General features: G+C 40.5%; 1 protein-coding gene across 11 annotated transcripts in view; it reads left to right on the top strand.

Moving 5' to 3' along the window:
• Positions 1-21,262, top strand: part of MID1 (midline 1) — a 395,575-nt gene extending 374,313 nt beyond the window's left edge. For all 11 annotated transcript variants that reach the window (XM_025202537.1, XM_025202533.1, XM_025202535.1 and 8 more), the window contains 3 exons: positions 12,731-12,892; positions 17,182-17,389; positions 17,964-21,262. In XM_025202537.1, the coding sequence (XP_025058322.1) occupies positions 12,731-12,892; positions 17,182-17,389; positions 17,964-18,312 (719 nt within the window). In that variant the 3' untranslated portion in view covers positions 18,313-21,262. The remainder of the gene's footprint in view (positions 1-12,730; positions 12,893-17,181; positions 17,390-17,963) is intronic.
• Positions 21,263-24,207: the final 2,945 nt, after the last annotated feature.

Below are 24,207 nucleotides of genomic sequence, written 5' to 3' on the forward strand. Positions count from 1 at the left end.
CACTATGGAAGAAAGAGACTTGGGGGTCATCATTGACCACAAGATAAACATGAGCCTTCAATGTGATGCTGCAGCTAGCAAAGCGAGCAAAACACTGGCTTGCATCCATAGATGCTTCTCAAGCAAATCTCAGGACATCATTCTCCCATTGTACTCGGCCTTGGTGAGGCTGCAGCTGGAGTACTGTGTCCAGTTTTGGGCCCCACAATTCAAAAAGGATATGGAGAATCTTGAGAGAGTCCAGAGAAGAGCCACACGCATGATCAGAGGTCAGGAAAACAGACCTTATGACGACAGGCTGAGCGCTATGGGGCTCTTTAGCCTGGAAAAGCGCAGGCTCAGGGGTGATCTGATGGCCACCTATAAGTTTATCAGGGGTGACCACCAGTATCTTGGGGAACGTTTGTTCACCAGAGCGCCCCAAGGGATGACAAGGTCGAACGGTTATAAACTACTACAAGACCATTTCAGGCTGGACATAAGGAAGAATTTCTTTACTGTCCGAGCCTCTGAGGTCTGGACTAGTCTGCCATCGGAGGTGGTTCAAGCACCTACATTGAACACCTTGAAGAGAAATTTGGATGCTTATCTTGCTGGGATCCTATGGCCCCAGCTGACTTTCTGCCCCTCGGATTCGGGGCTGGACTCGATGATCTTCCGAGGTTCTTTCCAGCCCTAATGTCTATGAAATCTTTGAAACAGCCTAGACCACTTGTGACACCAGTTGTGTTTGAGGGCACTTCTTTCTGGCACAGTAAGTATACCAAGTATACCAAGCTGAGGATAATTTATTTGGTGTGTTCACCCTTGGTTGAAGATGAGTGCTGCATAAGTATTATGCAGCCTCCATTTGTAAATAAGAAAGGTAGAATTCTGAAAGTTTGCCCAATACTAAACCTACGTTTAGAAGTTTACTTTTAGGTTTAATTCTTGTGAAACCTACATTTAAAAGCTTCCTTTTAGGCTTTATTCTTGTCTGCATGCTCTAAATTTTTAAAAGAGCTGAGATAGAAGGCCAAGTAAAGCTCTATATACATTTGTATGTCCCGGCTAACTGATAGATTTGATGCAAAAAAGCTTAACTGTGCTCCAAAGGAATTAGAGCGAGGAAGACAAGAGAAGGGAAAGCTTTCCTGATTAATTACTAACAAACAGAAGGGGCTGAGCGATAACACAGTGTGTTGCTTATTCTCTGACCTATTTTCATACATGATTTGATACTGACAGAAGGCATACTGTGTGTAAAGATAGTATGTTAGCTGCAGAGTACTAGGTAGGGGCTCAATGACAAATGTGACATTGTGGCAGAAGTGCGTTCAGTTTTCTCACCTTAGCGATACGAGACTGTTTATTCTTTGCTTACAAGTGGATAAACAACAATGTATTTTCTTTAAAAGCAGCATTTTAGGCTCTTCGTGTGAAGGTGAGAGGTTTGATAAGCATAACAAATGCATATCAGGTTTTGAGGTGTGATATGGTGATTTTTTTTGGCATTGCATGAAATGCTCAGAATCTGAACTTCGGTATCACTTGTTATTGGACACGTATTTGACAATAAAAAGTTGAATAGAAATTAATGGATCATATAAATATTGTAAAGAGTCCTTAACATTTTAAAGAGGTAGACATGTTGCAGCAGTAGGACCTAATTCTCCTATCACACCAGTTTTACATCAGTGTACATCCTTACTGGTGCCAGTGGACTGTCTCTCTCCATTTATGTTGATGTGAGATCAGAATAAGCAAGTGTTGTTTTGAATGCAGACTTTCCAGAAAGGTTTACGGCTTCTTTGGGTCTTTTTCAAGAGCAAAAATACAATGATTCTTTGTTTTAATTAAGCTTTCATTCATAAACTAGGGTTTTTCTAGTTCAGAACAAAAATATGAACATCTCTCTATTTTTAATACAGCTTCCTTTTTCTCTCCATCTGAAATAAGGTCTTATACCTCAAAAGCAAATGCTGTCACCATCTTTCAAAGGACAGTTCTTACGAGAGAATCACTTCAAGTGTACCCAGATTTCTTAGCTTTAAACCTCGATAACATAATCAGTTCCAACTTATAGTGACACTTAGAGTTTTGTCCACCAGGCTTGTTACTTTAAATGCTCCTGGGAAGTTTGTTTCCCTTTTTTTTTAATTTGTTCTTTAGTAGGGTTTAGTTTCCCTGCTGCAATGAAGGTAATTATTTTTCCCATAATGTTTTCACTATGAGTAGAATTCACAATTGTTGGAGTTGCAATCTTCAAATTTCAAGGCATTGAAAGAATGTGGGGGTTTTATTTTATTCAAGACAATGTAATTTCAGTAAACTTACATTTCCATCTATTCTTAACAGTTATGTACTGTGTCATAAGAAAAGGCATTCTCTACTACTTTATTACATTAAAAAACAACACATGTAGTTGTAATTATGGGTTACTTGCAGTAGACTGTATTCATGGACTTATAGACAGAGCCATCTTTCATTTTTGTTCATTTCTATCCATAAATTAGTCAGAAGGAAGTAGCAAAAGCATTGCAACAAGCCAATAAGCTTCTTTCCTGAACAACAGTGTGAATCACTTGGGATACATACTGACAGTTGTTGTTCTGGAATCTATTTCCTAGAACTGCATAGCCAGACTGGCTGTATGTTCTTCTCCTTCGTATATTTCTTTCATCACAGATATATATCATTCATAAATTGTTATGAATTCAGTAAGATGAAATAAACATACCTATAATTTATGAATACATTTTGTGTCCAATAAAATAAACTAGATTATCTTTTATTAACTGAGAAATTTGGGGGGTTAAATTTGATGGAAACTGTCCAGCTGGCTTATTTAAATTCAAGTCCTATTTAATATAGGAAAGATTATTTCCAAATGTGGTGAAAATTGCTTGGCTACCAAATGCTTGGCAGCACCATTTCTGTGAATAAGAGCAGCATAGAACTTAACTTTAGACTGCCTTTTACTAGTTATTCTTGAAGCTAATACTATCCGAGGAGCCATTTGCACATTAGCATGTCTGAGACGTAGCTAATCATCTGCAGTATAAATGCTGTAAAAGCCTTCTATAATTATTGTACTAGCTGGCTAACATGCAATACAATGTAGTTATCCCCTTTCAATAAATTAAACTATAAACCCTGCAAAAAGTTGGTATTTTTTTACATTCTGAAATTGCTCTACATTACTCCTGGGCCTTCACATCTGCAGGCCAAGTTGTCTGTTTGAACAACACACATGGCCCTTCCTAAGATGCAGATGCAGGACGTGAAAGATGGATTTCACCTCTCCTTGAAATTAAGCAAGCAGGCTGCTGCCTATAGCAAATATTCAAATCTACTGTATCAAATTTCAGATAAATTACAATGGCCACATCTGACCTGATTTACATTATCACAACTCACATGGTTTCTATCAGAGAGGATCTACGTAAGAATCTCATCCACCCTGAGCATGAGTTGAATTCCTGACATGAATTCATGGAACTGTGATCTTGTGAGCTGGAACGTGGGAGATCTGCATTTATTTCTGGCAGTGTCTAGCAAATAGTTCTGCATCGTAGGATTTTTTTAAATCTGTTTTGTTTGATAGAGCCTAAAACTTCAGGGAAGCTTCACACAAGTGCCAGGGTTTAACACAGCAGATGAAATTACAAGTGTAGAGCCTTTATGCCCTTTTAAATTTGTTTCCCTTCATTAAATTAAAACTTTCTAAGCACTTGCTTCCCCCAGACTGTACTTGAAGAGAAATTCTATCAAACACCCATTTAAATAAATATTTTTCAGTCCCCTTCCTGCTGCAAGGTACATGGAATCGGACTTGTTGCCCCTACATGGTTTCTCATTGCAAGCTCAGAACTGAATGCTCAGTTAAACATCACATTCAAGGCTTGATTCTTATTAACTCCTACTGTATGGCCCTTTTTCACTGCCAGAGCAATGTATGACCATAAAACAAAATCAAAACCTAGATTTCAAAATTGTCTCTGGGGATCATGTGCCCAGATTCCATTGACATTCAGTGGAATATGAGTGCTTGACTCCCTTAGGCACTTTTCAAAACCCCGGCTTTAGGATATACAACATTTCCTGTCCAAGAGGCTCAGATTGCATCTTCCTTGCTTGTTTGCAGGATGTTTAACACACTTCTTGGTCTTAATATATCATTTATGTATAGAGACACAAAGAATTTTTATCTTAAACTAAATTGTTAGACTTCAACAAACTCTCACAGGATAACATTGGAAAAAAAAGCCAAAATGACTTGGGAGCCACAGCTGCAAGTCAATAAGACTGAGGCTTGTAATTCACTAATGAATTTTTGACAACTTTGTCTGTGGTCTCCTTTATATACGTATATCTTTCTGTTCCTGAGAGTTTAGGAGACCCCCTTTAATGAATTATTAATTATAGAAAAACTCATTATTAGGGATCCTGGTTTTCTCTGCTAAAAAATCACAAATTCTCTGATATTAAAAAATTCGCAAATTCTGTTAACGCCCCCCAATCCATGATTATAAAGAAATGCCACTAATATATATATATATATATATATATATATATATAGGTATCAGTTGAACACCATGTTTTATTGAAGTATTTACAATTTTAAAGCAGTTTGGAAGCCTACCAGTATCTCAATCACCATAATAAAATAAATTCTAGATACCTATACATTTTGGTTTTTGATTATTTTATTTTTTTGTCATGGAAAATCAGACCTCCCCCTGTCCCCCTTAGCTCACAAAATGCAGGTCCAGGCCCCTCACTCCCTGCCCACAGCCCTCTAAGCCCTGCTGGTGCCCCTCACTCCCCCACACAGTCCCTCCAGTCCTGCTGGTACCCCTCAAACCCCACAACAACCCCTGGCCCTGCTGGTGCCCCTTGTCCCCCACCCACAACCCCCTGCCCCTTCAGGCCTGCTGGAGGGGGGCCCTAGCTATCAGGGCTACAGAGCCAGGGACCCAGGTCCACAGCCCCCCACAGCAGTGCCTGAGCCCTGGCTGCCACCCATGGGAGGCAGTGGCTAACAAAAAACAAAGGGGAGCTCCCCCTCCCGTGAGTGACATGGATGAACAAGCTGCCTGTGGGATAGGGTCATTCATAGATTTCATAGATTTCATAGACATTAGGGTTGGAAGGGACCTTGGAAGATCATCGAGTCCAGCCCCCTGCCCAAAGGGCAGGAAGTCTGGGGTCATAGGATCCCAGCAAGATAAGCATCCAGTTTCATCTTGAAGGTGTTCAATGAAGGTGCTTGAACCACCTCCGGTGGCAGGCTGTTCCAGACCTTGGGGGCTCAGACAGTAAAGAAGTTCTTCCTTATGTTCAGCGTGAAACGATCTTGAAGTAGTTTGTGACCATTCGACCTCGTCATCCCTTGGGGCGCTCTGGTGAACAAACGTTCCCCCAGATGCTGGTGGTCACCCCTGATAAACTTGTAGGTGGCCGTCAGATCACCCCTGAGCCTGCGCTTTTCCAGGCTAAAGAGCCCCAGGGCTCTCAGCCTGTCATCATAGGGTCTGCTTCCCTGACCTCTGATCATGCGCATGGCTCTTCTCTGGACTTTCTCAAGCTTCTCCACATCCTTTTTTAACTGTGGAGCCCAAAACTGGACGCAGTACTCCAGCTGTGGCCTCACCAAGGCCGAGTACAAGAGGAGAATGACGTCCTGGGACCAGGGCTCTGCAGCTGCATGTTCTGGCCCTGGGCCCCAAGCCCCACATACTGCCTGGATGAGCAACAGCCCTGGCCCAAGCCCGAGCCCTGCCCAACTCCCTCCCTCCCTCCCTATGGGGACCTCAGTCCCCACCCACTTACCTACAGGAGCTGCTCTTCAGGCTTCTTGGCGACTATGTGTATATACATACACATGGTGCCCCCTGCCTGAGTGCCCTTCTCCTGCTCCCCACAGCCTCCTGCACGCTGGCACTCTGCCAGCCTACAGAGAGCTCTCTGAAGAAGTGCAGAATCTGTGTGTAAAAATAATCCCCAATTTTCAGGCTAATAAGTAACCAAAAATCCACATTTTTCCAGGATTAAAATGAAACTCTTCTAATGTATAGATGTATATATAGTGGTGCTGACCATTCCATGGATTTTGATCACAGAAAAATGTGGATTTGGAGTTACTTTTTAACCTGAAAATTGGGGATTTCTTTTTATCAGAGAAAACCAGGATCCCTGCTCAGTATACAATATGTCATATAATAACTCCTTAAAGCTATAGGTTCTATTAGCTACTTGATATAATATATTATATATCACTATAGAAGAATGGATAAAATATATATACTATTATCTATCTAATGTAAAATATACATACCATGTAGTATACAACAATATATTAAAGGGGGTTTCCTACACTCAGAAACAGTTCTATTTTAAGTGAATAGAACTTTTCAGGAGTATCTCTTTAATGTAAGGTAATGCAGCAAATGTGGGATAAAAATAAGAAATCCTCAGACTATTAAAAAAGTGTTAAAAGATCATATTGCTTTGGAAATGGTGCTATACATTTAGCAGAAATCCTGTATATATTATTTTCATCCATGTGTGAATATGGAGGAGGGAGGTTTATATATCCATCACCTTCACCCACTAATCACTCCATTGATGTGAGATTGTAATAATTTATTGAAATAAAGCATTTTTAAGCAATTAAAAGGCTCAGGAGATTAGATTACCTTCCTTTGACTTACGTCCTCCTGTTTTAGTTCAAAAAGAGGTGTTGTTTTTTTTTAAATCTAACGGTGTAAATTTTAGGAGGATTTACACATTGAGATTTTTCCCATCTGGTTTTTAATGTGCATCAACAGCCAGTGCTGGGGAAATAGCTTTACAAATTATTACCTCCAGTTGTAGAAAGCCTTTTTTTTCCTCCATTGAAAACTCTTACATCCTTTGTGAGCATTACTGTACTCATTGCACCATTTCAAGAAGTAATTTAAATTCCCTAAATTCTTGTAGGATATAGTTTTAAAATACATTGTTTTACCACCTGCAGGAACCACTATCTGGCTATAGCTATAGGTTTTTTAAGCAGGAAACCTGAATCTTGAAACAATGTATTTACGTGCTGTGATTAGGAGTGATAGTGCTCCCCCCTTATCCCCCAGCCCCGCTTCTGCTTCTGTTCCTGTGAGTAAAGCTTAAGGACTGTGCTGCGACATTGAAATGACTGCTCAAATGAGTGAGCTGAGGATGCAGCTGCTCTGGTGGTCACTCCTCAAGGCCTGTTAATGCTCATAAGTCAAGCTGCTCAAATGCGTGATCATTCCTGACCTTCTTTGTGTGAATAAAAGAATTGGCCATTTCATCATAGGTACTGCTGGAAGAAAGCAGGAGACTGAGCATTCCTATAATACAGTTAAAAATATTCTTTCTTAAACACAAAGGATTCCCATGGCCCTCACTGATTACCAAGATTTTTTTTAGAGCAGGGGTGCTCAACCCCCAGCACACAAGCCAAATCCAGCCCATGGACCTATGGCATCTGACCTGTGGGGATCCCCACAGGTTGGGAAATTTGGCGATGGGGGAACAGTGGCAATTAATACTTTCACCTCTCCCCCCTGCCAGATAACCAAACTCTACACAGCTGGATCCAGGTCTGTCTGGGCCACTGCTGCACAGCCTGATCAGGCGTGGGACCACCCCTTTCAAGGCCAGATCAGGACCAGGCCACTCCTCAGTGCAGGTGCTGAGCTCAAGGAAGTGCTAAGCCATATGTTGAAATCCACCCTGACTCCTATTAATTTCAGTGGTGTGTCTACATGTGCAATTAATGCAACTGAATATACTCCAGCTCAATTTGAATGGGTGAATTCCAGTGTCACTGTCTACACATGCATAATTTACTTTGCTGCTGGAAACCACTTGTATTTGATGGGAGTATTCAGAAATTAGTCTACTGCACCCTAATTGCTATGCATGTGTAGACAGCAGTGCTTTACTGCGCAACAAATGAGTCTGCTGAGCAGTAAAACGTCTTGTGTAGATGCACCCAGTAGGTCTAAAAAACATGCTTAAAGTTAAGACCGTGCATCTCAGTTCTTTTCCTAACTAGTACCGCTTTTCTGAATGTGACCTTGAGCTTGTTAGTTTGCTCATAACTGTTACTATCAAAATGGACACTAAATAAATTCCTGATATACCACAGTAGGAATAGGTCTGTTCCTTCAGGTACTGATAATGGGAAAAGACTTCCAAAGATACTCATGGGAGCAGGATACTTGGTGGTACTTCATTGGTTTCTGCATTATATCAACAGTTCAAGCCACCGTCCTCTTCAAAGGTGAGAGGAAGATCTACTTACAAAGCACTCCAAGTAGTCATGAAGATAGTATTGCCTTTCTTTAGGGTGGGTTATTAATTTATCCCCTTTAATGCTTTTATATTATTATTTAACATTCATACTATGAGCACATAGAGGCTGATCTGGCCTCCTGTAGAGACCAAGCATTGTTTAATACAGAATAATAACAACTTGGGAAAAAGTGGATTTAGTGAAGTAGCAGCAGGAGTACTACTATTTTTCAGGACCATTTTATTTTGAGAACCAGTATCAAGGGAGATCTAGGACTTAACTAGCAAAGGTTATAGTGGCATTGAACAGTGTCGTGGAATTGGTACAATACCTGCCTAGGCTCTGGCAGTGGCTACTTTAGTTTTCTCTGACTTCTGAGCACTTGACTCACTGAATAAAGAAGCAAAATTCAGTAGATACATTTCAGACACAAAACAGGAAGTGAGTAGATTCTGCTGTAGGCACTGTACTAGAGGTGCTAGACAATGCTGGATCTTCTGCAAAAAATAACATGGGGTTCTTTTGTCCAGGGGATGAGTGGGTGATACATCTGTCTCATCTAATCTTTCAACAGCCTCATGAAAAACTGAATGCAGCTATGTGGCTGTTCCTTGAGTTTTTATACAGAGGCAGTTAACTTCAAAATGCTTGTATCTGATGTTTGGTAGAAGCACCAGGGGTCAGGATGGCTTAAGAAAACAAAGATACCTAAATGCCATTTTCCCTTTAATTTAAAACAACAAATAAAATAGGTTTCCAATCTGGTAAAACGTAGTAGTTGCTCATCTGGATGGTTATTAATATAAAATAAACCAGTGTCCTCAATGAGGTAGAAAAGTGCACAGCAAATTTGTATGCCTTTAGTCACACTGGCCACATCCAGATGAGTGTGGACGTGCGGTATGTTGTGCTGCAGACCCATCTGTGGCGCCACACACCATGCATGCTGGCATTGCCCATGCTGCTACCTTGCAGTATGGGGGCGTTTTTTTGTCCCTGGGAGATTCCAGGGTCAGAAAAAAACATGCTAAAAAAAACCAGGGCAGCACACATGGCAACAGCGTGCTGCCCAAAACTGGAGCTTGGCCAGCTGAAGTCACACTTCAACTGCCAGCCAGGCTTCCTGCTGTAGCAGTTTACTTCCTGGTGCAGCCACAGAGGTCCTGTGTGACCTTGAACAAATGGCTAATTCTCTCATTGTGTCAGTTCCTCTCTTTTAGAATGAGGTAAAACCTGCCTGTGATGACAGCCTTGTATTTAAACCAAAAGAACTTTGAGACAAAGCTCCGTTTAGAAAGTAAAATCTGAGGCCTAAATACTTAGCGAATTTTAAGTAAAAAGCAAACATCCCCCCCACCCTCCCCCTCCCAACTTAAAGTTAGGGAGAACATTCAACAGGAATATGGAGTTTTGTTGAGTGCCCAGAACCCTGTTGCAGGGGATTTTTGTGAAGCCAAAATGACAAAGCCACATTGATTGCTTGGCTTTGGTTTTTAGTTTTCTTGTGTGTGTCTTTCTCTCTTCTTTTCTATCACTAATAGTTTTTTCTTCTGGCACCACTGTATTTCCATATATGGTCTACTCAGACCTATCGAAGTATTCTCTGATGTCCCATAAAAGGCAAGCCAACAGTTTTAAACTACTTTAACAATACACTGGCTTTTATAATAAGTTTTACATCCAATGATGTTAGAGACTGTTAAGAATGGAGGTCATTTCATTCAGTGCAAGATTTTTTTGTCCCTTTTTCTTTCTATTTTTCAGTTTTGTTATCTATGGAATAGATTTCTAAATATATATATATATATTTAAATATATAAATATTTAGATTTCTAAATATATATATATATATATTTATTAACGCTATTTGTATAAACATTTATAAAATGGTAGCATCCTAGAGACTGATCAGACTGGGAATCTGTTATACCAAGTGCTGTTTTAAACACTGAGGAATTCTATTTCACTTTGTGGGATTAAATAGCAACTTTCTAGCTGCTCAGGCAGCATTTTTGGCACTTACATGCAGGTTGCAGTTCTTTACTATGGACATGTAAACAAGCATAAGGAGACTGAGCATACACACTCTGGGTATACACATACATATGCATGCTAGCTGGGTACATACCCAGCTAGCATGCATACATGCTAGCTGGGTATGTACACAGCTATCTACACACACCAATTCTGGACATGCCCTGAAAGTGTAGGTGACCAGAAATCTATGACTAATGGGTACCGCACACTGGAAAAGAGTACTGTATTTTAGCCCAAATAGCAGAGTGGTTAGGGCACTTGCCCAGAAAGAAGAAAATCCAGGATCTGGGCACTTTTCACCTAGAGTTCTTTAAAATTTCATCTCTCCAGCTTCCCAGCACAGAGCTGTAACTGCCCTACCACAGAGTAGGCATTACTCATCTTCTGTTGAAGCTTCAGCCCTGATCATCTTAAGAGGGGCCCCCACATATCTTCATATGTGGGGCCAAGAGAAAGAGACTAACCTGGAGCATGTGTGACTTGGTGTGATGTTTGCTGTTCTGGGAAGAAGCAGGCCCTGGATTCTAACCTGGACCCTCACTCCTAAGGTGGCAGAAGCTTGTAAACTACTCTCCATCCATTTTATCCAATGACTACTAGGTGCTAGGGACAGTGGCTCAGCTTCAAAAGACTTCTGGTTCAGGGACTCAGTGGGCCTGTCTACATAAGACATTTACTGTGGACCTGCCTAATTACCTATGTAGTAAAGGTCTCAGTGGGCACGTGTACACACGATCCTTAATATGCAGAAGATTAATTCTACTGCACATTAGTATGGCTGGCAAAAAATGTGCTAAAGCACTAATGCACAGTAGATTTAGTCTAATGTTCATTAATGTCATGTAAAAAGCGTTCATCTGCACTAATGATCAGTAGTGCCAATTATGGCACGTTCGGTACCTGTTATTACTGAACTGTGTCCTGGTAGTCTTATGTAGAGTTTAGATTATGGTTTATATGGGATGGTTTGGATAGGGATGATCTTGCCTCAGGTAGGAGGTTGGACTAGATGACCTCTGGAAGTCTCTTCTAGCTCTACTTCTCTATGTTTCAATGAAGTTAAAGATACAACCTTGGGTTGATAGGGTACCTAGAACCTGGATGTCCCACTTCTTGACTACTGGAGCCAAAACATGGTGAGGTGCCCCCTCCTGCCTCACTTTACCTGAACTAATGGTCAGGTATGTGCATACCTACTCAGCCAGTACATGGCTACTGCACATTAGCAGGCTATACTCACGCACTTCCATGTCCACAGTTCAGGGCAAAGGCCAAAAATGCCCAGGCATGTGGCTAGAAAACTGTCATTTAGGCACACAAAGGAACATAGAATTTTACCCGTAGTAAATGACATCTCAAAGAATCAGAATTCAATCTCATTTTGAAGCAGACACTGCTGTGCCTTAATAGATTTCATTTTGGGGAACTTTCATCTTTTATTTAGCCTATATATACGTTTCCTTAATCATTCCTGGCATGTTCTATTATAATCTGGATAGATCACATATACATACACACACTAAACTATTTATAACTATATAAAATGGGAAGTAATACTAATCTCCATCCAGAGAGATCCATAGGGAGGTGTGGGGCCTGGGGCAAATCAGCCTCTGCGAGGCCCCTTTAATATTGCAAGGGGTGAGGCTGTAGCTGCTCCACCTGGCTCTCGCCTGGCTCTGTGGGGCCTTCCAAAGTGCAGGGCCTGGGGCAGTCTCCCCAATTCGCGCCCCACAAACGATGGCCCTGCCTCCTGATCACCTATGTAACAATTTAGGTCATACCATCTGGCATTGGCTGAACTGAAGAAGATGACATTAAGACTACATTCTACCTGGGCTATGACAGCTTATCATTAGACTTAAGATTCACAGCCTAGAGATCTCCCCCAACAACTGTTTTCAGATCCTTTGGAATGAACAACTGGGGACTGAGCAAAGATACCTCAAAAAATCTCATGGCAACTAATCACTTCAGTCTTTTAAGTCTTAAAGAATATAGCCAAGTTCATTAAAGCAAAAAAGAGACCAGTAGCATTTCCATAATCCTCTAGATTTTAAGCAATAAAACCTTCCTGGTCTAGGGACAATTAAACATTTCTCAGACTGTGCACAAATCATCTCTTAAAGGTCTCTTTTTTAATGGTTGACTGCATGTACTAAGATCTTAAACATTACCTAACAATGGTTGAGGGCAGGTGAAGTAATAGAAAATAATAAACCAATTGGTAAATGTAATAGCATTTAAGGAAAAAGAGACACAGCCTTTTCTTTATTATGGATTGTTCAGTTATTTTTCAGGCTAAAATAGGCAAGAGTGCTCAAAATATTTCTCCATTTCTTACAAAGTATTTTGTATGCTATAACTAATGAGCTTGGTTTGAAATTTCAGGTTTATGTAATTCAGCCGACAGCTGGATGATTGTTCCAAATATCAAGCAAAACCACTATACAGTGCATGGGTTACAGAGTGGCACTAAGTACATCTTTGTTGTCAAGGCCATTAATCAGGCTGGCAGTCGCAACAGTGAGCCTGGCAAGCTAAAGACGAACAGTAAGTAACATGAAATTCAACTCACATGCATTCATGAACATGTTCTGTCTTTTGCCCCTTTTTATTGGTTTTGTGCTTGAAAGGTACAGGGGTTTCAGAGTTAGTTACCTTGTAAAATGTTTCTACAATGAATGTCATTTTCACTCTGTTCAAGCCTCCTAGGCAAGGGACAGACATTCAAAAAACCTGGCCCTGAATGTATTCAATCTTTGCTGGTTAGTCTAACCTGCTTAGGTTGAAGAGGTTTGCAACTGTACAGACATTCCCTCTGAACTGAAGAAATGCAGGCATATGCCTACAGTGGCTCAGGCTAGAAGCCAGGGGTGGGAAGGGGGAATGCTAGAGCAGCCCTCCCTTCCCTTCTATAGTACTGAGTTGAGGGGGTGGGGGCATAGCCAGGCTACATCAGGATACTCTGATTAGGGAGGGGTTTAAACCTGCACTATCCAATGCTTTTCCCCATTCGCTGCTCAAGAGGCAGGAGTATTGCCAGGCTCTAGCCCCCAGCTAGCACTCTGAGGCAAAAGAATGTATGTGTAGTGCATGCATCTGTTGATGATGCTGAGCTTTTCAAGCTCCCTCTCCCTGCTTCTCCATACTGTCTGCAAACCTGACAGGCGAGGGAGCCACCAGCAACTGATAACACGGCATTTATCAGCCCATCAAGAAAACAAAAACCTCTCTCATTAGTTCAAGCTCTTCTTAAACAGCTTTTTCCAAGGAAGGAACAGAGGGACATTACCAGCTGACCTGTTGATTAGCTCCAAAAATCCCTAAACAGACACCATTCTGTTTGCCTGTCCCAGTGAAATTGGAGACACACACAGAGAAACACCTCTCAGCATTAGCTAGCATAACACATGCCTAGGGTCCATGGAACTGGGGTCCATCCTGTGGGAGATGGAAGAGAGGGAAGGGGGATCCCTTCTTGAGCAGCGAGCAGTGATGGGGGGGGTTGGGCAGGGGGAATCCAGGCAGACCCTGCTGTGCCTGCAGTCTGCACCAGAGCTCTGGCTAGGGAGCAGAGGGGCAGGGCCAGCCCTGTTCTCTGAAGCAGATGGAACATCCCAGCACAGGGCTGGAAATCATCTGGGATGCTGGGGGACTCTGGTTTAACTTAAACCAGGAAGGCGTCTGAGACCCACACTGCATAAACTGGTTGGACCCAAATCAGTTTCATCTGATAGTTCATTCACCAGGTTTATCTTAAACCAGTTTCAACCATTTTGAAACTGGTTTATGTGCACTGAACTTATGTTCTGTTACAGGTTTAAGCCAGTTTCTGATCACTTAAACCTGTTTATGTGTAATGTCTGTCCCTATCCTCTCAGACGTCAACATGATCATGCAGCAGTGTCTTTTTTTCTGGAGATACAAAGCTTTTACACCACCAGGAGTAGGGTGATATGACTTTTTATATTTTTTTCTTTAAAAAAGGTGAATGTTGTCCTCCTGCTTTGTTCGTTTGAGGAAAGTGGGATATTTCCGATCTTGAAGGGTCCTATGGGATAGTTGAAGCAGAGGTCCTAATTTTGTGATAATGATTGCACAAAACATTTAGGAGATGTAGTATAGTGCTTTAAGTTAAAAGTTTTCAACCTTTTTCCATCTGCAGGCTATTGTCCTGACTAGTCAATTCTACATTTTTTTTTAGTCACAGCAGGTGGTTTGGAGTGTCGGTTAGGGAATGATGGGGCTTATGAAGATTTTTGGGCAGGTGTATCAGACAAATCAGGGGCCCCTGCATGAGGGTGCAAGCTGAATCAGGCCCACAGACCACCCTCACATGCTGAATCCAGCACATACAGCCAGTCCAATGCAGGTGCTGCATGCAACAAACACCCTGGACCAGCCCCTTGCACTGCATGCAGCATGTGCCCTAGACTAGTTCCAAGAGCCTTAGGCAGTGTATGCCTCAGACCAACCCCACCTGGGGCCAGTGCTGGTGCATGCTGTATGTGGTCTGTGGAGCCAGTCTGGGGCAGCAGACCCACAGGCAGCAGTTACGGCCAGATTATAGGGCTCTGTGAGATGGATCTGGCCCACAGGCTATATGTTTGACACTCTTATGGAAGATGGTATTGAAGGGAAAGGTGTTGGAGGAAGTGGCGGAAGCCAGCTTCTCTTTCTTCCCCAGTCTGCAGTCTGTCCTTGGAATACCTACTTATATAAACCATATCTGCTACTTAGAAGACAGTGTTGAGCAGTAGTTACAGTTACCTGTAGTTGGAAGTAAAATAATCATTTCACTACCTCTGAAGGACCCATTTGGGAAATGTAATTTTTCTTTACTTTTCACTTGGAGATAGGATGTGACACAGAAACAATGCTTCCTATCATGTAACTGTGAAACTTGATGTGACCTGATGCAACCCAGTACTGAACAAAACATGCTCCAGATGCTGCTTCAGCAATGCAGAGACAAAGGGAATAGGTGGTGAGACACTCTGCATTTTCTACTAGCCAGTGGTAGAAAAAAGCAGACTGTTTGCACTCTTGGGGAAAAATGTGCCAAAACCTATGCTCTCAAGTTTGGTATGTGTGCATAATTCATATACATCATGAAAACAGAATATACCCCTACATTTAAACCTGTTCTCTCATCTTAATTTTGAAATAATAGTGACCGAGACAGTTTGGCTTGACAATCCATTCTTTATACCAATTTTAATTACTTCAGTTCCATTGCATAAAAATGACTTAACTGTTTTTTCCACAAACACTAAGCAGTTCACATCTTAATTTAAAATACACGTGTCAACACCATAACATCACAGAGCCTCTGAGAATACTTATTCCACTTTCCATGCATGTCATCAAATCTTCCACGTTTACCATTTATGTGAAAGAAGAAAAGGAGCGGGGGGAAGTCTGTTGCCACTAGCAGTATCATATTTTCTCAGTTGTCCTTCAGAAATGATTTGGTAGAATGAAAACAGTCTTTCTGCTTTTTAACACAATGGGGAAGCTTGTCAGAGTTTTAGCAGGCATTCTCTAGCTACAGGGCTTCATTTACCAAACTACTTCCTGTTATCGTCCGTAAGCCCTGCGCAACAGCAAGAGTTATCTGCCAATAGCAACTGCCTCAGTGATGTTCTACACCATGTGGACCAAACTATAATTTACTTCCTTCATTTAAAAGCTGAGCATCCAGCATTGTAGTGCTATGATGGGATCCTTTCACAGTGATGCTGGATACTCAGCAGCATGTTACTCCCTGTATAAATAAGACTGGGTGCATCTACACATGCAGTTAATTTGCAGAAATAAATTCTGGCACAGTTAGTGCTGGAGTCAGCTGCTCCTGGGCATAGCGTTTACATGTGTGCCCAGGCCCATAGCAATTTGTGCTGCGGCAGAGCAGCCCTGGGCTGGCAGCAGACTCAGGGGTTCAGCCCCAGGCTCCAGGTTGCAATGTCAGGCAATAGACTGGCTGGCTGGGGCACAAGAGTGCCCAAAGGGGGGAGCTGTGTGGATAGGCAGCAAACAGGGGTCTGGCCCCCTGCTGCCTGTGCTGACAGAGCACAATGTATGCCTGGGTCAGCATTTACACGTACATTTATGTACAGTTATTTTCACCACTGTAAATATTTTATGACAGTGAAAATTAGTTTTCGGAGGTCTAATAGTATCACATGTGTAGAGCTGACACTTCACGCCGCAGCAAGTTAATGTACTGTGCAGTTAAACACACATGAAGATGCACACACTGAGAGTGAATGAACAGATCAGGATAGCATTTACAAACTCATATTAAGGGATTAAGAAGTGATACAGCTGCATAAAGGTGATAGAGCCATTATTATAGTTCGTCATCCTTGGCGAATTAATAAGGATATGTTATTCTAAAATCTAATATTAAATGGTGAATGAGGAGAAAGAAAAGCATGATCAGAGCTTAATTTGCAGACGTGTGTGTTTCAGTTGTATGAAAGATAGAAAACATTCAAGTTACTTTTTGCTCTCAGAGAATAAGTGTGAGCGCAATGGAGGGCTTGCTCTTAGGGCTCATCTTCACCAGGAAATTAATGTACTGTAAAGCTATATGTGAATTAACAGTACATTTTTCATTAACTTGCTGTGTAGACATGTTTAGCATACAACGTTAAAGGTGTTTTACTCCACTTTCAGAGCACTTTGGAGATGAAAATATATATTAGTAATAAATTAGTAATATATATTAATAGATTAGTAATATATATAGTATATATAGTATACATTCTGTGGTCCAACTATACTTATTACTATTAACAAACCTTTCGCTTATCTTTGTGCACGTGTTTGTCCAGGCCAGCCATTTAAACTGGATCCCAAATCCGCCCACAGAAAGTTGAAGGTATCCCATGATAACCTGACAGTGGAGCGTGATGAAACCTCTTCCAAAAAGAGCCACACACCTGAGCGATTCACTAGCCAAGGGAGCTATGGCATAGCTGGCAATGTATTTATCGACAGTGGACGGCATTATTGGGAAGTAGTTATAAGTGGGAGTACATGGTATGTATCACATTTTTAATGACCTGCCGTGCCAGAAATAAGTTGCATTTGAGTCATGTATCACTGTGCTGTGTGGACCTACTTTTTGATGTCTCTTTCACCTTCTTTCTGCTGGAATGCATATTAAATCAGCAAGGAGAAATCAGATTAGAACAAATGGAAAAAAGAGTGGCAGATGGAAAGTTGGTGTTTTAAGTTAATTAAGGTGTTCCTTATTCCTATGTTTAGGATGGGAATGTAGGGTGAAAGAATTAGAATCCAGAGTTGTTAAGTATTCATCAATTTTCCTTGTGAATAAAAAAGGCCTTTGTCATTAGGTAAGAATTCCAAAAATTTGCTATAGCAGTTTTATGGACAATAGAGTTTGCATGATCTGCCAGTCACAACATGGGGAGTAGGGAAGAACTTTAATTAAGGCTGCGCAGATATTTTGGTGAGCCTTCCCTTAATGAGAATTTAACATAAATAAACAGAAGAGGATCAGGCATTCCTCAGAGTCCTTCAGGGTAATGTTTAGTCTTTTATTGCTGCATATCATGAAAAAGGTGTCTTCTTAAGCTGTTTTGTTTTACAGGTATGCCATTGGCATTTCTTACAAGTCAGCACCTAAGCATGAGTGGATCGGAAAAAATTCTGCCTCCTGGGTGCTTTGCCGTTGTAATAATACCTGGGTGGTGCGACATAACAGCAAAGAAATTCCTATAGAGCCTGCTCCTCACCTCCGTCGTGTTGGGATTTTGCTGGACTATGACAATGGTTCTCTGGCCTTTTATGATGCTTTGAACTCTTTACACCTTTACACTTTTGACATTACATTTGGGCAGCCTGTTTGCCCCACATTCACCGTGTGGAATAAGTGCTTGACAATTATAACAGGGCTGCCTATCCCAGATCACTTAGACTCCACTGAGCAGCTTCCATAACTGCTAAAAGCAAAGAGGTAGGATGAAAAAATTTTCAGTGGACTGTTAGAATGCTGCCCATAGAAGCTTGATGGGAGCTGTTTGATTATAGGCATTTAAGATGTCTCTGATGATTCCCATTTCAGACAGAACTGACAATGGGAAACTCTCTTTACTGTTTATTTTGTATTAAAGGGCAAGAAATGGCTTTAATAATTTCTCAGAACATTTTTTGTATTTAGTCTCTTACAGGAAGATTTATAAATTATTTATAGATTTAAAAAAACAACAACGACAAAAAAGGAAAGCCTGATTTGGATATTCGGATTACAATTCATTGCTTTTGCACACGAAGGGCCTCATTCACTAAAGTTTCACTAGCCCTTTCCATAGTTTTATTTTATAGCAGACAAAGAAACAAGAATTCTGTATACTAGAAACTGTGCAGAGGGCAAATCCATATACTACAAGTTTTAATTGTACTAATGTAACATTAAATTCGAATATTCTTGTGTGCAACATCTTCCGCAACACAGGGATGTGTAGTCAGAGAAGAAAAAGTAGTAGAAGAAGAAGAAAGAGAATAAAAAGAGGGCAATGGAGCTAGCCAGTTCAACAAAACAAGAAACATTAATTTTCTTCTATTTGCCAGTAAGGCAGCATGTTAAATCTACTTATAAAGAAACATGGAATATTTTCTATAAATCCAGTAGAAAAACCATCTGGTGATTTATATTATTGATGATTCTCTCTACTGAGGCTTAACTTCTATCTTTAGAAAGCTCTGTAGGATCATTGAACATATGCTAGACTGATATCATCCAGAAAATCAGCAGCACTGGAGTAGAGCAGCCTATCTAAGGCCTGACTGTAGCTTGATTTGATGATCAGCTGTTCATTCTAAGTTCCGTTGTAACTGGAATGGGTCGATTTTGGTGGTAGAGATGTGGATGAGTATTGTTGATTTTACAGGTTCACCATAACACCCCAAGCCTGTACACCTGAAATGAGAGACAGGCTGCTTACATACAACTGATTGTAATTTGAATGCAAGTGTTTTGTTGTCTCACACCATCCAAAATCTATAAACAAGCAACTCATTTGATTTACAAACATTGTATTGAAAAACATTGTACTGAAGTTCATCATAAAATCGGACAATGAAACAAAAATGTGCTTTATTGTATGGGGTTGTTTGAGAGGATGTTCTTTATGAATGAGGAGTAAGTGACAAATTTGCAGCAATAAAATTAATTTGTCTGTTTTACCTTCTAATTACCCCTGGTGTTAGTAGGTACAGCCCCACTGAAGTCAAGAGAGGTTGTACACACTTTGTCCTAATCTGAACCATTGTTTCCTTTTTGTTTTATACAAAATATGGCCCTTTATGTTTCCTACAATATTTATGTGTAAATGATCACATTGGGAGATTCTTAGAAATAATTGAAATGTAAAAGACAGTATGAGATCTTTAAAAGAATGATTTTCCTACTGAGACGATGAAAAGAGTTTTATTGCTAATATGAAAAGGGTGAAAAATCATCTTTATGGAATACCAGCTTCAAGAAAGCATTGGCTCAGTAAATTTAAATTTTGCTTTGGGTGTCCTTTGAAAAGGACACTTTAATGCACTTTGTTCACTAATGGGTCCAAAATAAAAGGGCCCTAAGCTCAGCTTCAGAGTTTTTAAATATTGAGTTTCCAGGTACAAAGATATGCTATAGTTTGCCTTATGACCATATGAAAGAAGCTTATGAGCAGGGTGATGAGTACATGCCTATAGCTTTTAAAAAAATAGAAAATACATTGCTGGGGGGCTTTTTCCCCGCTTTAGTTTCCTATTCCTGCCATATTTACTGTTGAGTGAATGGGGGAAATTTTCCCTCTGGTAATAAATTAGCTGGAGCCATTTCATTGCTTCCTGCTGTGGCATCATTCCACTGTTTACAGATAATAGCCACTGATCTTTTCTGATTTGACATGTTTAAGGGAAAATATGTACATACTCTCTGCCACAATGTTTACTCTAATGTCTATGATGATATAGAAAAGGCCCCAGCACAATTAAAATATATTCTGAAATATTGTTTTTGTAAATCATTTTCTAATGAACAATGCCACTTGATGTGCTTTGTCCAAGTTATCTAACCTTGAATATTTATGTGAAGGCTGTTATGTACAGTGGATAGGACACGATTCATAAAAAAAACAGTGGTAAAAAGGTATGGGAAAAAGGGAGTGACAATTTGGGATGGATGCCAGTCTCCTGTCTAACAGAGAAGAATGAGCTACAACAGCCTACTAGGTAAAGCTATGTACCTCCTTTTTCAGAAATACAGTATTAGGTAAATCTGGAAGCTAATCTCAGTAACCGGCAAACTGAAAACAGTTCACGAGTTAACCACACAAAGCTCACAGAGATCAAACTGGATTGAAAATGGTATCATGAATTAGAAAGGTTTCCCCCTCTTTTTCATTTTAAACACAGACCATGTGTTCAGATATTGACTCTGGTTTTGGCAGAAGGGAAAAAATGGCCTTTTACCTGCTATAATAATCCTTACTATAGGATTTATATTTCACCACTGAATACTTCATTTGGAGCCAACCACATTTGTCCTGTGGACTATAAATTCAATCAGTGCACTATATACATATGGGCATGTGTGTTTATGTGTAGTTGTAAATGTGCATGCACACACACCCACATGTATATGTATATGTGTGTGTGTGTGTGTATATTAAAAATATAGGTATACATATATAACTGTAAGTTAATTAGCAGCAAATTAAGTTTCAGACCATCCCTTTTAGTTTGTTTTTGATCCACTACATGTGCTGCATGAACTGGAACTAAGGAAACAACTTGTCATCATTGGTATTCATATGGAAACTTTTTAAAAACACCAACACATCTGTTTATTTTATGGTACTTGATTCAATGCCTGATTAATCAATAAAAGGATCCCTTTGAAAAGATAGTTTCAGTGTTTTATGGCATTTTGCATGGTCTATAAAAATAAAATGAAATATGGGGGACAGCTCTCCTTTTATAAATAAACCACATCGATTTTAAAAAGGAATAACTGGCTCAGAAGGGGCTTTACTTGTATCTTATGACACAAGTAAAGCTTTATGACTGGTGGTGAAGTACTGGTTTATAACGCCATATCAAAAAAATACAAATACGTGGGACAAAATTTGCAAAAAAATGTGTAGTAAATAAATCCCATACTGGGATGATTATAATTTTAAAGATGTAAACCTAATTTGCAATTCAGTACAGCAAGTGATGGATACTAATGGTAGCATGAAGAGCAAGAGTAGTGTACTCAAGTCACTAAGGATAATTTTCAACATGGTTTAAGAGAGATTGAAACAAAAGCTCATTTTACCTAGCTTTTCCTCTATCTGTTTGTATCTCTCTTGCCTTATCTGTCTCTGCCTTTTAGGCTAAGAAACCCTATCAAGCAGTGGTTTCAAAATTGTTCCACCAGTTTTAAGAGAGTGCCTTGTGGATCATCTATATAGACAGGTTGGAATGTGCTCCTCCTCCATTTGAGTGCTGATTCACATTAAAAGAAGCTAAAAGTATATTAAATAATTTCCCAGTATTACTTTACCATATAAATAATTCCTATAGTTGCTTCAAGGATATTATGTAATCAGCAGTAGGAAGTGAAGGTGGCCCATGTGCCCACTAATAGGAAGGGGGAAATGGTGAATGTGATTCCTAGGGAAGTGGTCCTCACTCCTGCCTTGGGTAAATTCAAAAAGAAGTTGGACAAACACCTGTCTGGGATCGTGTGATCCCAGTGTGTGCTCCTGCCAGTGGCGGGGGGTCAGACTAGATGATCTGTTCAGGTCCCTTCTGACCCCAAACTACTATGAAACTACTATTGCAAATACGTACCATAGTCTCAAATGTAAGGGAATGTAGCATGTTCTGTGGCACAATCCATCTATGAAAAAAGATAGAGACCCATTGCCACCAAAGGGAAAAGTATATGTAGGTCTTTATTCCCAACTGTAAATCAGGAGTAACTTCAGGAATAACTGCATTAACTGAAGTTACTCCTGTCTCAATAGCCCAGCCTACATGTATGTTTATCAGGGGAGGTGGGAATAAAATATACCTCAGCGGGGATGTGTTGGCAAAGCAGTTAAGGTATATGGCTATGGAGGTGTGAGTTTACTCCCTGTTCTGGGCTGTGCCTGGCTAGTCCACATATAAATGGTGCCTGGTCATTTGGACCAAGTGTCCAAGGCAGCCATATTGGAACTGATGTGCGTGAGCTATGTGAATCCAATGAGCCTTTAGGCTTAGGAGGACTTTTGAAGGACTGGTCAGAATAATTGGACAGGTGGAAACCTGCCATTACTCTTTCATGTAGTTCTCATCCCTGTTATAAAAAAGCAAATCTGCACTGATTTGTCCATCTGCTGCTTCCCTGATGGACCTTCTTCCACATTTCCAAATGACACAGAAACTTGCTTAAAATCCTAACCCAAATAAAGTAAACTGGGGATATCAGTCCCCCAGGCCCTAACCCCCCTTGACACTTACCCAAGTATTCAGTCTGGTGATTTCAAAGGAGATATCCCTGATTTACACTGGCAGAGCTGAAAGAAGAACAAGATCAATGAATCTTCCAATTCCTTTGAGGTCAAAACTCCAGCAAAATGTGAACCTTTGTACTAGTGGAAAGACATGCCTATTAAATCAAGTCCTTGCAGCAGCACATTAGCTGCAGTTTCTCATGTGCTCCTTCTCAAGCCCAACACAGGTGTGCTTTTAAAATATGCAGTTCTATAGCATTCTTCTGAGTGAATTGTCTGGACAGTACTATACAATTTCCTTAAAACAGCATGCAAACAATTCTTTTAGCAGGTGCTATGTTACAGTTATAATGGAGGCACAATTTAAAGTACCTTAAACAGCCTAATTTTATTGTTCCTGGTACTTCCATTTAAGAATGCAGTCTAGCTAAATCTATGTAAAAGTTTACTACCTCCAAGTGTTTATCTCAATTTGTGCAATTATTTCAAGTATTTTGGGCTCATAGTGGGTTGGGGATCTGGTTAGCTCCAACAGCCCTTGTTTTCCCTGGGTCACACACACTCCCCTCAGGGAACAACCCAGGGTCGGGTCTGCTCTTGCCAGCCCCTCTCTCTTCTCCCTCCACCAGTTTCAGTCCAGCAACTTCCAGTCTCTCTGTTCACAGTCTCTCAGCATCTCTCAAGGTTTTTTTACAGTGTCTTGCAAACCCCCAGGAGAGAGGCACCCTGATGTGGTGCTCAGGGCTCATCCTGGGAGCCAACCCATCTACTCTCTCTCCCCTTCAGCTCAAGCCTGGGAGCTTTTTAGCTCCTACAAGCCAGCCAGTTATTGTCCTCAGCTGACTCAATCCTCCAGAACAAGCTCACAATCATTTGCATATTGCCTGGCAGTGTGTAGCCTCTATGCAGTCTGCTACAGGGATATTTCATTTAAATTCACCCCTAGGCTCAGTTGTTAGGAGTATTCTAGAAAATCCATGGAAACAACGTGCCGTGTAATGAAACCTTTAAAGACCTCTAGTGACAGCTTTGTATTATAGCTAACACTGTGACTATTTAATAGAACAGCATTATGGCTGGTTAAAATTTTTCCTCTGAAACATTTTAAATAACAATATTTTTTTCCAAATGACATGAACAATTCCAAGAGAATTTTTGTATCTTCTTTTTTATTTTTCTCCTGACAAAAACAGTATCGTCACCTAAAAATATTTTGGTTTTGGTTTCTTCTTTTCTTTTCTCTTTTTTCTTTTTGTCTTTTTCTTCCTTTCCCCATTTTTTTCTAGCACCATTATTTTTGTTTGGGTTTTAAATAAAAAAATCAAATGATAGAAAACATGCTTGTCAATCAGCTGA

Source organism: Alligator sinensis, unplaced genomic scaffold, assembly GCF_000455745.1.
Source record: "Alligator sinensis unplaced genomic scaffold, ASM45574v1 scaffold312_1, whole genome shotgun sequence".
NCBI lineage: Eukaryota > Metazoa > Chordata > Crocodylia > Alligatoridae > Alligator > Alligator sinensis.